Source organism: Galeopterus variegatus, unplaced genomic scaffold (genome assembly GCF_000696425.1).
Source record: "Galeopterus variegatus unplaced genomic scaffold, G_variegatus-3.0.2 Scaffold656, whole genome shotgun sequence".
NCBI classification, from domain to species: domain Eukaryota; kingdom Metazoa; phylum Chordata; class Mammalia; order Dermoptera; family Cynocephalidae; genus Galeopterus; species Galeopterus variegatus.
The window spans coordinates 190,543-206,957 of record NW_007726767.1 but is presented as its reverse complement, the minus strand read 5'-3'; the positions used below and the strand labels follow the sequence as shown (position 1 = coordinate 206,957).

Below are 16,415 nucleotides of genomic sequence, written 5' to 3'. Positions count from 1 at the left end.
CCAGCCCTAATCCAAAATGCAAAATAAACAAGTAAAATAACACTCAAAACACAATCCTGGGAGGTGAGGGGGAGATGGGGAGGGGCACCAAAAGCTTAGATCTTCAAAGGCTATCATTAAAAATTTCTTCCTCACACTTAGACTCGCCTTGGCTAACAGTTAAGCTTATGTATTCTGGTTCTGTCCAGATACAGACATTATTCTCCTCTCTATATATGATATTTTTAATAAGAATATTTTTTACATGTAAAATAAAACATAAAACATTTTATATATAAGATAATTTTAACAAAATATATTTTATATCACATGTAAAAAATTATATTGTATACTTTAATACAACGATTTTATATTTAAATAGTATAAAAGCAAAATCTATTTCTATATAAAAGCTATAGATTTATATAAATAAAATAACAAATGAAGCATTTTATACTATTCTGGCAAATATTTAAAAATATTCCTAAATATAGGCTACTTAAGTATATTAAAATAAACCTTGATATTTAAAGGTACCAATAGTTCGATATTAAAATTAAGTAATTCCACTTAAATATTTAAAGCAATATGGAAATATCTAGAATGCTTAATTTCTGTATAAATAAGAGGTGTCATGAATGACTTTAAGAACCGCTCCAGGGATCTCTTCCCGCTCGGGCGTGGCTCCCGCTCTGGGGGGGCCACAGCGCCCCCTGCAGGCCACCCGCTGATCTGCTGTTTTCCTCCCGCCTGCAGGCATCGGCAAGAACGTCATCTGCGACCGCACGGCCACACCGCTGGACGCCTTCCGCATGATGTCTGCCGCCCACTACTACCCCAAGCTCATGAGCATCATGGGCAACGTGCTGCGCTTCCTGCCGGCCTTCGTGCGCATGAAGCAGCTGATCGAAGAGGGTTACGTGGGCGAGCTGCTGGTGTGCGAGGTGCAGGTGCACGGCGGCAGCCTGCTGGGCAAGAAGTACAACTGGAGCTGCGACGACCTGATGGGCGGCGGCGGCCTGCACTCGGTGGGCACCTACATCATCGACCTGCTCACCTTCCTCACCGGCCAGAAGGCCGTCAAGGTGCACGGGCTGCTCAAGACCTTCGTCAAGCAGACGGACCACATCAAGGGCATCCGCCAGATCACCAGCGACGACTTCTGCACCTTCCAGATGGTGCTGGAGGCCGGGGTGTGCTGCACCGTCACTCTCAACTTCAACGTGCCCGGCGAGTTCAAGCAGGACGTGACCGTGGTGGGCTCGGCCGGGCGCCTGCTGGCCATGGGCACCGACCTGTTCGGGCAGCGCAACGGCGCCCCGGAGCAGGAGCTGCTGCTGCAGGACGCCACGCCCGTGAGCAACTCCCTGCTGCCCGAGAAGGCCTTCAGCGACATCCCCTCGCCCTACCTGCGGGGCACCATCAAGATGATGCAGGCCGTGCGCCAGGCCTTCCAGGACCAGGACGACCGGCGCACGTGGGACGGGCGGCCCCTCACCATGGCCGCCACCTTTGACGACTGCCTGTACGCCCTGTGCGTGGTGGACACCATCAAGAGGTCCAGCCAGACGGGCGAGTGGCAGAACATCGCCGTCATGACTGAAGAGCCCGAGCTGAGCCCCGCCTACCTGATCAGCGAGGCCATGCGCCGGAGCAGGATGTCCCTCTACTGTTAGCACGGACTGGGGACCTGGAGCACCTGGCACTTGTGCATGGGGCCCGGAGAGGAGGAAGGGCCTAAGGGATAGGGGGGCCACGGGGACCGTGGGGGCGGGGGAGGTGGAGGGCAGTGTGAGTACATGGCATCTGGGAAGGTGAACCCGGGCCCAGTGAGGGACCCCAAAGCAGACTGTTGTTGGGCTGGGCCCCTATCCTGGCAGTATTCAGGAGGGCCTGCTGGGTATTTGCATGGGAGAAAGGAGGTTTAGCTGTCTCTACTGCCCTTATTGTGAGGAGCAAGGAGGGGTTCCTTCCCTTTTATCTCATCCACCCCAGCACCTGGCCTTCTTTGCAAGCCAAATGGTCCTGCAAGGTCAAGGCACTGTATCAGATGGCAAGCTCAGTGGCAGGGGAAGGCACGTCTTTATGTGTCTACAAAAGCCTGTTAGCCTGGGGAGAGGTGGGATGGGGGTGGAGCCTGTGGGATGGGTGGGGGTGGGCTGGTGAGGAAGTTCAAATTCCAGAAAGCCACTTTTTATTCTGCTTAAAGTGTCTGGGGGTGGGGGGGGGAGTACTTAGTAGCAAAGTGCACAGCTCTGTTGATAGGTTGGTTTTTCTAATTGGTTCATCACCCTTCACCTGGAGGGCTAAGGGAGGGTCGGGAATAGCCAACAGAGAGCAGGGTTCCCTTAAGCCACAAGGAGAGAGCACATGCTGCATGGAAACAGGTGAGGCAGAGCAGAAAATATCCCTTTGAACTTGTCAACAATTATAAAACTGCAAGCAGCCACCTTGTAACTGTTTCCAGTAAGGGTGGAATTGAGTGTAAGAGGGATTTGTTAGTGAAGTGTTGAGGTGGTCCTGCCACGTGGCTCTCTGGGCAGTGACAGAAAGCAGCAGGCGGTGTAGGTCTGACCACAAACTCACATGCTGCCCTCAAGGACTGGGGCAGCTGGGGGCCTCCATGTCACAGTGTGAATTCCCAAATGGGAGGTAAAGTGAGCCTAGCTCTGGAGTTGTTTTGAGCTCTCACACCCATCTCTCCTACCAAGCCGGGAAAGAGCTTTTTAGCAGATTCACCCAGCTTTGTGGATTTAAAAGAGAAAGCTTCAGTCCTACTCAGAATCCTCTTTCCTTAAAAAAGAGTCATGACTCTTTTCCTTAGCTTTGACTTTTGCTTTCAGGATTCCGACACCTGAAAAGAAACTGAATAGGCATTAAATGAAACAAAACAAAAGGAACATTATTTTCAGTGATTCTAAAATGGGGGGTTAGAGCCCTCTGAGAGGATACTTGGTGTTGAGATGCCTACTGTTGGAAAAAGCATATATTCTTTTTCTTGGTTTCCTGTCTCTCTTGTCTTCTCACCCGCTACTTTCAGTACAGACTGTGAACTGCAGGCTCGGAGCTGGCAGTGCCAAAAGGGAATGACTGGAGCCAGTTTCTCTCTCTCTCTCTCTCTCTCTCTCTTTCACGCACACATGCACACACGCACACACACATGCTTTTGTAAATGCTTGCTATCACCAAATGTCACTAAATTATTTCTTAAAAATTCAGATCTGGGGCCGGCTCTGTGGCGCACTGCTACAGTGCGCCGCTTGGGAGTGCGGTGGCGCTCCCGCCGAGGGTTCGGATCTCACATACAGACCGGTTCCGCTCACTGGCTGAGCGAGGGGCAGGCGCAGCACCGAGGGTTGCGGTCCGTTGCCGGACACGAAAAAAAAAAGACAAAAAAAAAAAAAAAATCAGATCTGGTCTTGAAAGACCAAGCCAAGTACAATTGGAAAACTTGGAATTATCCTTTTATCTCTTCTGAATCCTTCACCCCACATAAGACCTTTGTCAAGGATGGCTGTGGAGACTGTTCCTTGTAAGTCTGCAGTGCTTCTGTTCTCAGGCTCACGGAAGTCTAACAGGTGTCTTTGGTGTGCAACTGAGGTTTAGGCTTCTTTTCAGATAACCAGCAGTAGAACTAGAAGGAAATTTAAGAGGCCTAGAGTCCACCCCCCAGCCTATGAATAGGCAACATCAGAAAAGAAACAGTCCAATCAGTTGTATTTTCCTTCTCCTCCCTAGGCCACCCATAGGTGCAGCTGTGGTTGTGACAAACCCCAGGGCATATTGGCCATTTTCTAGTACAGAGTAGCAAGTATGGCCTGCCTGTAAAGTATCACCTCCCTTGCCGGGGCCTTCCTGATACCCAGCTGGGTCATTCAGCCAAAACTCTCCGTGGTTCATCGTGGTCCCCGATCTGTCGACAGACTTCGGGGTCAGCTTACCAGCTTTCACAGCTCTCAGCTCAAAACTGGAGATTTGCTGGAATGGAAGCCTCCTGGTAATAGTTTGAGCAGAGGGCCATGTCAGGGACTGTGTTGGTTCCCGTCCTCCTCACTTGCCCTCTGGAAAAGTAGTTTTTTGTGGAAACTGAGCAGAAAGATTTTTTTTTTTTTCTTAGCTAGCTGGAAAGGCTGTGATGAAGAATAAAGGGGAAAAAAGCTAGATGATTCTATGGGTCTCATATTTCTAAGTCATTTATAATCGAAATAGGAATATTCCTTGGGTTTCGATTTTATGTTTCTGTACTTAACCATTATACTTGGGAGACCTTTTCTCCCCAAAGGCCTCTGAGCTTTGTGATAAATATTGAGTGTCTAATACGAAAATCCTCATTTGAGGCTGGGGTCTATAGAAAGAATATATATTCTTTAAAAGAAGCATGAAAAAATACTTGAATAAATACACTCAAATTTCATGTTCTGAAATGCATGTAGTAGGTAGATGAAGGAAAGAGAGGAAGAAAAGCCCTAGATAGTTCATTTTTTTTAATATAAAAATCCCAGCAAATATGTTTGAGATACTTTAGTGCTCCATTTGCCCTTATCCTACACGTGTAAAGACTTGATTAGGAGCAGCGAAATGAAGCTGAAATCTCAAGCTTTCAACAACATTCTGCAGAAGGACTTTGTTTCAACCCAGCACCTCTAAGTGCACCCTCTGGGGTCTGGGTACCCTCCGCTTACAGTGAACTAGGACTGAAACGCAGCAATCACCCAGCCCCTTTCTGCTTTGTTGAATGTGTTTCTAGGGACTGCTGTACTGGAGGCAGCACTTGACCGTCTTCACATTTAGTCCCCCGTTGCCTGTTTTGTTCCCATCGTTGTGTGGACACTGTTAGTTGCCTCAGCAAATGTCTTAAATTCCAGGTTCTGAGCTAGGGCGTGGGTCAGGGTTCTCACCTGGTATCCACTAGTGTTGGGGAGTGCCCTGGGCTTATTTGGAAAGTTTGGAGTCTGTGAGTCGTGTTCTGGAGAGAGTGTGACCGCCATCATCTTCTCTAAGACTTCTTGCTTCAATGTGAGAATTGAATCATGGGGTACCTCAGATACACCTTATCCTACCTGGCAGCAAACACCACTGTGCCAGGTGTAACTGGACTCCCTAGGGGCAGTCTTGGCCAACTCTAAGACTGGTCGACTTCAAGATGTATCTGCTGCGTGCAGAGTATTTTAAGTACACTATCTCATTTAATCCAGGTAACTGGACTCCCTAGGGGCAGTCTTGGCCAACTCTAAGACTGTTCGACTTCAAGATGTATCTGCTGCGTGCAGAGTATTTTAAGTACACTATCTCATTTAATCCATAAAAACAACCTTATAGTATTGGGGATCATTACTCCCTTTTTACACATGGGTAAATGGAGGCTCTGAGAGGAAGAGTAACTGGCCCAAAGTCACACAACTATTAAGAAGAAGCAGAGTCACCAAATCCAAAATCTTCCCCCTCACCCACACCACTCTGCCACCCAAGAAGGAAGATCCAAGCCCCTGTGACAGCAGTTGTGACCCGCAACTCCACTCACCTGCTGTACACACCCTCCTGTTGGCAGGATGTGACATTTGGTGTTCTGCCAGAAGGTTAGTTACAGAGCTGCAAATAGAAGTAGTCGATTTTTCTTCCCCTTCCAAAATGGAAATATCACTCAGCGGCTTTTAACACTGACTTCCCAAGTTGATTTTGATTGTAGATGATGCAGCAAAGCTCAGAGTTGGGGATTTTCAAAACATGTTGGCTGACTGTTATTGACGGCCTTGGATTTTGCTCTTGCGGGTCTGAGTAAAACATAGGAAAGTGTCTTTTCTCAGGGAGTGGGGATTCTAAAGTTCATTTGTTTGTGACTCAGATGTTAGCTGTGCATCCATACCTTCACTTCTTCATCTTTTCTTGTAGCTGCAGCTATTGAATTGTGATCGTAAACTGAGTTTCTGATCTGATCTCTTTTATTATGGTGGTTATGGGGGGATAATCAGCTTTGCTAGTGATACTCTGGGGATAAAGTAAATCTAGTTGCATCTGAAGGGACTTCCAAGTCCAACAGGTTCAGTCCCTTCATTTTACACCCCAGAGAGGCTAAGGTCACCCACTTCTTTAGTGGTAGAGCTAGGATGAGAAGCCCAGTTTTCTGACCCTACGTCTCACCCTGCCTCACACAGCACCTTCAGAGCTCTCAGGTGAGAGAAGAGGCTCAGAGAGGTGAGAGGACTTGTCTGAGGTCCTGAGGCTAGTGGTGGAGAAGTTGGAATTAGAACTCAGACCTGCATTGGACTGTATGTCCTGAGCAGTCACAGGTAAATCAGTTTTGTTTTTTTTAATAAACTCAGTCTTGAATGTACTCAGAAAACTAGCTGTTTAAAATTTTCCACTGTGACTGTAACGTAAATAATGATCTCTAATTTGTATTTTATTTGGCAGGGACGGGGAATATAAATTCAGACGTTCACCTTTGGGATTTCCTGAGGCTGCTCTACTTACTCTGCCCCCACCCCACCCCACCCCTAGATACAAATCTAGGCCCTGACTAGGTTAGGACTCCTGCTCCATCTACTGCCTACTTTCTTTGGCATTTAAAGCCCTGGAGTTTACAGGGCAGAGGCCATGACATTGGAGAGCGTATTTTAAAAAATCTATCGGAACCCCACATTTCAGTTCCCTTCTGAGGAGAGGTAGGAGGTCGATGACAGAAACAGTGTTCATCTGCAGCATGATTTCAGTCTTTGCCAGCAGCGGGCACGTCCGCCCCGCCTGCCCCACCCTAGGCACAGGAGCCTGCAGATGGGGTGTGCTCTGAGTTTCAGGGGACAGCCCAGTCCCACTGGGGCTTCCAGGACTTCTCACAAGAGGAGTTAAGACCTCCTGAGCTTCTTGAAGAGGTGATGGGTTCAGTGGTCCCATTGGACGCCAGAGGTGAAGCCAGTCCCGTATCTGAGTGATCACATCAGGAGTGGAAGGCAGTGGCCTCCTGTCCTTTTTCTCCCGTACGCAGTAGTCTCTATTTGCTAGGGCCCTCAAGAGGGCCACCGAAGCATCTGGATCTCATTCAGGCTCCTAAAGTGTTGCGCTACTGAATACCCTCGGATCTGTTGCACTCGTCTGTTTACACCAGCAGTGAGTAGAGGAATATAAAGACCACGTGGTATGCAATGGCTTGATGCTTCGTGTGGCAATCAAAAGCTTGCCTGGGCAGGTGGAGGCAGGGACTACAAAATACCTGTGCAGTCACGATGTCACCGTCTCTCCTTCCCCGTCCAGGTCTCTTTTGATGCTTCGTGTGGCAATCAAAAGCTTGCCTGGGCAGGTGGAGGCGGGGACTACAAAATACCTGTGCAGTCACGATGTCACCGTCTCTCCTTCCCCGTCCAGGTCTCTGCTGGCTTCTACAGCCACCACAAGGGCTAAGTGGTTGAATGAGTCCCCCTTGGTGTCTCCTTATAAACACGAGGACTTATTTGTGATTCTGGGTCTAATCCCAGGTTAAGAAACAAAAGCTCGTGACCCAACCCATTCCTTTCCTTCTCTCCTTCTCTTTCAGGCATCCAAATGGATTTAGTATTCTGCCCTGTGCCTTGCCCAGGGGAGGGAGAAGTTTCTATTAATTACGGATTCCTGTTTGCTGTCTGGTGCTTTACAGTACTTCATTTGTGTCTGTGTGTGGTTGTTTTTTTTTTTTTTTAAACCAAAACCACATTTGTTTGGTTGTCATTGTTGAGTATATATTTATTCTATCTGACAAACATGAGTATATATATGTATAAAACCAGACTTACATATGTCAAGGCATGTATACTAGATATTTTAAAGAGTTATTTATCAAGGGAAAAAGATGTGTGTTATAAAGTAAACAGAGTCTATATTTTATATATAATGTAGATAGCAAAAAAATAGCTTATAAATTATAGAAGGTTTTGGTTTTCTTTTTATTATTAAAGCAAAAGCAAAAACAACAGGACAATAAATGGAACTGTTCTTCGTGTTTCAAAGGCCAAACTACTGCGGGAGTTGGGAGGTGGCCTTCCCTGCCGGGCTCTGCAGCACTTCTGTGTCTGCTGTTCCAGGCTCCAGAGCCCACGCCCATATCATCTCTGCGCGGTCAGCATCACTCAGCCAGCTCACGTGGGCCGCTCCAAACGCGGCTTCCAGCTGTCCTCCACAGTCTGCACTGGTGGGATAAAAGAATGAAAGTGGCAAATAAAGATTTAAAAGAAGATACGAGTCCAGCTCTTTTCCTGTTTTCTAGACCCAGGTGTTCATGATCTAGACCCCTGACCAGTTTGTCTGATTTGAAGCATGAGTAGGTGCAGCTGAGGTAGGGGGTGTCGGGGGAGGCTGCTCACGTGTCAGCACACATGGAACTGCACAGTGGACATCAACTGACCTGCTTTTTACTGAGCATCACTGAATATGAGAACTGGAGGAACTTTACAGCCATCTGGTTCAAACCTTTACTTTGGAAATGTGGAAATGGAAGGGAGATAAACTACCTGAGGCCACTTGATATGTGTGCGTGTGAGTGTGTACGTGTGCGAGTGTACATGCGTGTGCATGTGTCAAAAGCTAGGGCAGACAACAGGATGACAATGTAGCTTTTAGATTGTGGGAGCAAATTTTAGAATTCTGTATTATTTTAATACTTCACATCAAGCTCTGAAAGATACTTTTAACAGGTTCACTTGACTATTTAAAAGAGCATCTTTGCTTACTTCTTAGCAGTGTTTAAGGACAACCATCTTGGATTGAGCTCAGCCTAATTTCAAATTTGCATGACATGGGGTCTATTGTGGAGGGGCTGGCCTTTCCTTCCCACCCTCTGCTGAGTCTTAGAGAGTTTCTAGCACTTACGTGTGTGTTTCTTCTGGTTCATGTTCTCCCTTCACTTAAACAGTTAAAAATTAGAATCCTACAAAACCTGAAATCCTGTTCACTCCTTTATCGCAGTTCCGATATTAATGCATTCAGAATTCAGTCCATCCATTAAGATAATAGAATTGTAGCAAACCCTTGCACCCACATAGATTATTACTGTGCACACATAACATTTTCATACCTTATGATTCTATAGTAAATGTAAGAGCAATTCTAAATAAGGAAGTAAGGGAGAGTGCTTTGTCAAAGCAGAAAGTGCCATCCATCCAAATATAAAGCATTGTTGTGATCAGATCCAGTCCTAAGTTTCTCCCAGCAAAGTGATCTGGAACCAACACTCCATGGAAGACTGTCTACATTTTCAATCTAGGTAGGCTAGTTGTTCCTTCACAGTTTTTGGATTATCTTTGTGATGTTGGTTTCTCTCAAATTAGGCTCATTTCTTATTTCGTAAGCCAAGGATTATCCTGCCTCCTACTAAATCACAGGATATGATCAGCGCTGCTTTCATAGTCTCTGAACTGTTGCTTAGAAAGAACAGACAATTACACAGCAAGTCATTCAAGCAGGCTGTCCTTTGCTGGTCAGATGAAATCTGTGTGTCCTCTCATGTCTGTCTGCCCCCCCCCACCCCCCCAGATACACAAAACCGTTTCCCAGCTTCATTTTCTTTTCCTTTTATCCTGTGCATTTTTAGCACGCGTTGTCCTTTGGGTGATTCAATATGAAAAAAGATTGCTACAATTCTTATGAGAATGGGTGACATGTATACAAAGTATAAAGAACTCACTGTAGAAATGAAAACAAGACTAACTTCACCTCATTCTAAGTAGTAGGCTCCCACATTATTGACCCATGTTAACCTTAATCTTGCCTAAGCAGAAAAGATCCCTCTGCCTAGATATTCCTAGGCTTTATGCCCCCAGCCCCTACCTGCAGTTGGCAGTAGCAGTGGCCCCTGTTGGAATGTTGTCCAAGAAGTCTAGATGACAGAAATGAAAAAGATTTATCACTTCATAGAGTTGGCGTCAAGTCACAACCAGATGGAAATGTTACTTGAGCCAAGACTGCTACAAAAAGCTGATGCAAGTTGAAACCATTCAAAATCCTTTCCCTTGTTCATTCAAGTTCAGGCTTCCTTTTGAATCCTATCTCCGAGTCTACATCTGCTTGGCAAATTCCTGAGAGATGATTTGAGCTTAGACCGTTCCTGTAGCATGACTGTGGTCCAACCACAGCTCTGCAAGATGAACTCCACCGTATCTGAACTGGTTGTTGGACTTCCTCTAAAATGTCATCTCACTTACAGCAACACCTTTCTCTTCTAATTGTATACAGATTCTGATCACCTTGGATCTAACCAAACTCCCTTCAGCCAAGAGTGTAAACGAAGAGCTAAATAACTTTTAGGAAACCTTCTTGGGCAATTATGGATTAACTCACTTCTTGGTCAATGATGGGGCTCAATTCTAAAATAACAATCTGCAATGTTCATGTCTCTGACCCATTCATCACTGGCTATCAGTGCCCTGGGAAGGAGGAACCCTCAGAAGGCAGCGGATGTGCAGACCACATGCACGAAGCCCACAGGTTCAGGCTGAGTCTTGAACTCCCCCAAGTCACTAACTCCCTTTTAGATAGAACTGAAGGGTCTAAATCAGGTCTAAGTCAGACAAAGACTGTCTGAGGCTCCCTTGGGAATGGTGAATCTCTCCAGCCTCCTCAGGAACAAAGACCAAACAGGCACAGAAGCTAGTGAGACTCCAGGGCAGGGAGCAAGGCCAGGCCCCCGCCTCCTTTCTAGGCCTTCCAAGGCTGCTCGTCTGGGGTGTGGTAGCTAACAGGTGAGCTGACTCTTCACTGTGCTAGGCTAAGTGATCTGGACTTCACATTTAGGTTTCTGCCATGAAGCAAAAGACAGAGCTAGCTTGTGAAGAGCAGCTGTGTGTGAATCTGGCTGTGACATGCTAAAACTATCTATCACTGGGGAAGCAGGAGGAAGGGAAGCGGGGGCACAGAAGAGAGAGGAAGGAGCTGGCAGTAACAGGACAGCAAGGGGAAGAGAGGGCAGGAGCAAAAGTGGCAGTTCATGCCAAGATGAAGGGGAAAGAGAGATGAAAGGGTAAAAATAGATGAAGGGGAAGAGAGATGAAAGGCCAGAGATACGGAAGGTTGCAAAGATGAGTAAGTGGTGCATGAGACGTCTGAAACATGCTTGCTCTGTGGCTGCCAGGCCTCGCTCTGAGAACAGCTTGTGTGAGGAGAGGATGGCAGACGAGAAGGAATGAGCGAGGAATTCTTACGGAAACTTCACAAAGTCTGGCCGATTCGCTTCTAGGGCTGCGTAAAGGTATCAAACCATCGGCATTTGCTGGGAGCTTTTCAGTGCCAGCCACTGTGTTAAATGAGCACCATCCCTAAGACTTCAAGTGCACCTTGGATCTCCTCTTCCTTTTCTTGTTGCTTTTCTTATTTGCAAATCTCAAAACCTGAAGTCTTCAAGGATTCAACATCTGCCAATTTCACCCTATCCATTGGGCCCTTCCTGGGCCCCTTGGACACACCATCTCTGCAAGAATCTGCCATTTAGTTGTTCTTTGCACACACAGGGCCTCTTGTCCCTCCTCAGCTTTTCAAAACCTGCCCGCTAGGCTGTCACTCCATTCTGCTTTCTCCTCCTGCAACAGAGCATTTGCAAAGAAAACTCTCAGGTGAGCAGGCCTGACCAGCAGAAGTAGACATTCATCATTTCCATCTAGCCCGTGGATCAGTCCTCAGGTCCGTTCTGGATCTTCTCTCTTGTTAGGTTGCCTGTGACATCTGGGCTTCTCCCTTACTTGTTTACAATGACCTCATCCATTTAAACTGAGGCCATCTGAAAAAAGCCTTCCTGCCTGTTTTCCTGGTCACCCAATGTATTGACCGTGCTTCCTCGTCCTTGCGTGGGGAAGCCAAGGCAGAGGCGTCGTTCCCAGTCTATTCTTATTCCCACCTCGTCCAGTGTCCTCTTTCCCTTCGTCCTTCAGTTAGGCCAGTGGTTGCTGACCTGGAGTATGAATTCAGGCAGGTCTCTGAACTTAGATGGGAAAAAAGTACGTCTTGATTTTCAATAACTCTGAGTGAAATGTAGCATTTCTTTCAATTATGACAACAAATCACAATTGTATTAGCAGCATGTGTGACTTCATCACCTACAGCAGTTATGTATATTTTCAGATCTCATCATTGGTTTTGCAGATATCTTGAAATAGCATTTATACTCAGCACTTCTCTGAAATTATGGAAATTGCTAGACCACAACCAGATCTTGTTATTTAATACTTTAATTAAAAGCCCATATCCTGCTTTATCAATAATTTTAAAATTGGGGGGTAACTATATATCAATATAATTTGTTACTTTGTTATCATATGCATATTATTTTTCACATTTAAAAACCTTATAGGAGGTACCATTATTCTCAGAATTGGCCATTAGCTCTGCCATGTTTGCCTAAGGTGAATATGGCTCCCCAAAAAGTTAAGAAACCCTGTGTATAGCAGAAATAGCCTTAGCTTGATCCTTATTTCCAACTACAGATTTTTTCCCCAAGCTCATTGTATATGATTTGAATCATGAAACAATTAGTTAAAAATAGATACTCTGACATCCAAAGACCCCTCTGGGTTTTTGAACCTCCTCTGCAAGAGGATCTTGCTCCAAAACTGTGTTTCCCACGGCTGTGTATCAGTATCACACAGTCTTCTCAATATAAGTAGGTTCTAGGCACCACACCACATCATCTGAATCCATTTTCAGGCAGAATATTTTAAAATATGAACACTATGAGCATGTATTAAAAAGTTCAAACTGGGGCCGGCCCGGTGGCGCACTGGAGAGTGCGCTGCTTGGGAGTGCGGCGGCGCTCCCGCCGAGGGTTTGGATCCCATGTGAAGACCGGTTCCCGCTCACTGGCTGAGCGTGGTGTGGGCTCAGTGCCAAGGGTTGTGATCCCGTTGCCGGTCCCCGGTACGGGCGCTGAAAATGGCTAAATGGTAAATTTTATGTTATGTATATTTTATCACAATTAAAAAAATGTTTTAAAGCTCCCCAGGTAATTGAGCTGCAGTGCCCTCTCTTGGCCCTGGTGAGGTCACCACCTGGCGTTTTGGGGACTCCTTCTTTCATTTTGCCACCATCCTGAGCCCTCTCTTTCTGGAGAATCTAAAAGCAAAAAGACGAGTTGTATTTCTTTAGGGAAACAAATTCTCTCCTTTCCACGGGCGGGCTGTTAATGCAGAGTTATAGGGGCAGGAAAGGGCTCTTTCCTAAGCCTGTCAGAAGTCGGCAGCTGTTGTCACCGACAGCCCTAGTCCTCCAGGAGGACAGAAGCCTTTTCAGCTCGGGAATGCCTTTCATCCTCCGTGTTGAGAGCTTTGTGGAAATTAGGCCAGTGCCTGTGAAGCAATTCAAGCCTGGTTACAACACCCCAAAAGGTCTGCGGTAGCAGAAGTCTGGGTGGAACCCCCTCCCCATACCTGTCAGGGCCTTGTGGTGCTTTCTTTAACCGGCATTTCCACATCCTCAGCCTAGCCAAAGGGCTTGGAAAAAGCCCTTTCACAAGTGATATGTTCAGATAAGTTAAATCCCCTGAAATTCAGTGCCACGTGGTGTTATCTGTACTTTTTAGTGTAGTTCCATTGATGGACTGATTGTAGAGCAGTTCAGATCTGAGGGAATATAAGCTGGTGCAGAGGACATCCCGGTAAAACCTTCAGTCCCCAGGCAGGTTCTCCTAGCACCTCGGTCAGTCTGTGTCATATAGAGAAGTCCACAGAGGTGCCGCCTTGGCTCCATGCAGCTGGCGGGCACTGAGTCACACACTTGTCAAAGGGGCTTTAGTGACCTAGTACCCAAATTCTTGCCACTGCCTGTTAAGGAATCATTTAAAATCTGGGAGGATCTCTCTCAGTATTCCCCACACTCAAGTAGCTTGGCTCTGTGGGTTTGTCTGAGTCTTCTCAGAGGGTCCCTGCTAGTCAGATTGCTCTGTTGGAGATCCATGATTTTCCCAGTGTTTGTCACGCTGCATGTGTTGTGCAGTGTCAGTTCATATACCAACATGTCAACATTTCACGCAAGTATTCTTGGGCTTGGTGAGGCGTGGCTCTGGACTTAACTTCAAAGTTCATTTGAGACTCTTCAGTTTTCTCCTTCCTGCATAGTAGCCACGATACTAATAGCCCCTTCTCTGGACCTGCTCACAGTGCCACCCCCTCCCCCCAATACCAGCACTGTCTGTCCATGCACTCATGAACTATATCCCACTGTCCCCATTGTTGGAAACTTACGTGTTCACATATCATTCCTTTGAACCACTGTGGCCTTGCCTGGCCTGGGCACAGCTCATCTTCAAGAAATAGAATCCAGGGCCTGGTGAGACCTGCTGTTATAATGGGAGAACTGTGAGGCCGCCGCAGGCAAACATGTTTTCATTTCCCTGCTCTCTTTCCTCTGAGATCAGACCATTCTCCAACCTCATCCTGTGATTGGAGTCCTGGCATTCACCCTATGAGGTGAGGTAAAGGAGTCGGGACAAGCCCCGTGGAGGCCCAGACAGGCCTGGATCCCCTGGCAAGCTGGTTTTCTTGAGATAAAGGTCTGCTCCTAGTTGCTGGCTTTCCTTGGTTGATAATGGACCATTTAAAGGCCTTTCGGAGCTGTTCTCAAAAAAGTAACTAGTCTTAGTGTGAGTTTCAAGAGACTTTACTTTCAGCAAAGGAAACAAATATAATCAGTTCTCAGTTCTGGTTTTTGTGTTCTGAGTCACTGGCTGGCAACCTTTTCTGGCTCTGAGACACCTGGGAGAGAGCACACACCCCACAGTCAGAATTAAGTACCTGAAATCTTTTGTGCTTGCATTCTCAATCAGAACTTCCTTCCTCCTGACCTGCGCACACCAAGTTCACCCTGTGTGCTACAACAGACTTTGTAGCTGGGGAACCCACACGTGCAGCTTGAAAAGTAACATCTAGGTCAGCGGTTCTCCAAGTGTGGCCTTGGCCCAGTGGCACCAGCCTCACATGGGGAGTTTTTTAGAAATCCAAATCCTCAGTCACGCCCTAGACCTACTGAATCAGAAAGGCAGGGACTGGACCCCACCATCTCTCCAGGTGAGTCTGATGCATGCTCACTGCGGGTGCGGCTGTAGCTGAGTCTTTGCCCTCTGTCTGTCCCTTGCTAAGATTCACCCTCTAGAGTGGTGACTCTGAGCCCAGGTGCATGTTAGTATCACCTGGGGAGCTTTTACAAACTACAGATGCCCTGACTCCACCCTTAGAGATGATGATTTAATTCATCTGCTGAAGGCACAACTGGAGCTCTTCGGTGATTCCAGTGTACAGGGGTTTGAGAACCACTCACCATGTGCTCCTTGCAGATTTTGGCAGCCTTGTAAGCAACCACATGTTTGTTCTCCACTTCCTCCTCCCAGCACAGGAGTAATTTATTCCTTATAATTCATCGCGCTCACTCACCAGCCAGAGGGCCAACAAGACGTAGGACAGCATTGCTGGGGGAGGGGCGGGGGGGTGTTTGTGCTTGGAATTCTGTGCCCTGCCCCCTCATGGGCTGCAAGACTTTGGGAAAATTAAATCCTGTCACCTTTCTAGGCCTCAGTTGCCTCATCTGTAAAATAGGAATTATATTAATAATGTCTTCATTTCCTCAAGTCAAAGAGCCAATGGATGGTCTCATAAGGTCTTTTTCAGCAGGAAAATAAATCTTTGATTCTAAGAGTGTTTAAAAGGTCTAAATTTGTCTTTAGCATAGAATTGCTAGTATTGATTTTTTTTTCCTCCCTCCAGGATGGGCAGAACATATTGTGAGCTGGTCAATTTTGTGTTTTCCCAGAATATACAAACACAAGTCAAGCCTAAAAGAAGTTGGCACTCAGGCAAACAGATGCTGAAAAGGAAGCCATTACAATGGTTGGCATTCTCCCTCCATGCCCTGAAATGTTCCAATGGGCTCTCGGCAGTCTCTCTCGGGAGGGAGACTCGCATGTTCAATCTGGCTCTCCCTTGTCCATGGACATCCGGTGCCTTTCACTTCCACCAGCTGCCTGCCTTCCTACTAGCTCCTTCTCCTCCTTTTTCTTTCTGGCCCTGCAAACACTGTATAATCATCAGCCCATGATTAACCTTCATGGAGCTTGTCCACCCCACCCCACTAATGCAAAGACGCCCATGAAAAACAAACTGAGTGTTCCAGGAAGGAGCAGGTGAATAGGTCAAATGTTTCCAGAATCTGTTGCTTAATTTTTTTCCTACAAACATTTTCTTCTTTCCTGAAAACAATATACCTATAGTTTGGTGTTCGTCTCCCTCCTACAGCCTCACCCACACCAGTAAATAATAGTACCAGAAAGCTGATAGAGGATGGTAAATTGTAGCCGCAATACTATGTAAATAGCCTACTAAACCTGTAATGTCTAGGCATCCCTTCAGAAAGAAAAACTAAAAAAGGAACCCAGGAACTTGGCCAGAGAACACAGCCAGGACTTCCCAGCTGTGGTCCAGATCACCATGGAAACACTG

At 46.6% G+C, this 16,415-nt stretch overlaps 1 protein-coding gene and 2 long non-coding RNA genes across 4 annotated transcripts in view; 2 read left to right on the top strand and 1 right to left on the bottom strand.

Moving 5' to 3' along the window:
* Positions 1–3,241, top strand: part of GFOD1 (glucose-fructose oxidoreductase domain containing 1) — a 114,828-nt gene extending 111,587 nt beyond the window's left edge. The window contains exon 2 of the mRNA XM_008571037.1: positions 736–3,241. Coding sequence (XP_008569259.1) covers positions 736–1,655 — 920 coding nt within the window. The 3' untranslated portion in view covers positions 1,656–3,241. The remainder of the gene's footprint in view (positions 1–735) is intronic.
* Positions 3,242–7,141: 3,900 nt separating this feature from the next.
* Positions 7,142–8,182, top strand: LOC103589142. Its single transcript, XR_550369.1, has 2 exons — positions 7,142–7,227; positions 7,339–8,182. It is a non-coding gene; the product is annotated as an uncharacterized LOC103589142 (long non-coding RNA).
* Positions 7,874–15,888, bottom strand: LOC103589143. 2 transcript variants are annotated; one of them, XR_550371.1, is made up of 3 exons: positions 15,354–15,888; positions 14,169–14,260; positions 7,874–8,134 (listed from the first exon to the last, which is right to left on the bottom strand). It is a non-coding gene; the product is annotated as an uncharacterized LOC103589143 (long non-coding RNA). The 2 variants fall into 2 exon arrangements; XR_550370.1 differs by lacking the exon at positions 15,354–15,888 and having other exon boundaries at positions 14,169–14,920.
* Positions 15,889–16,415: the final 527 nt, after the last annotated feature.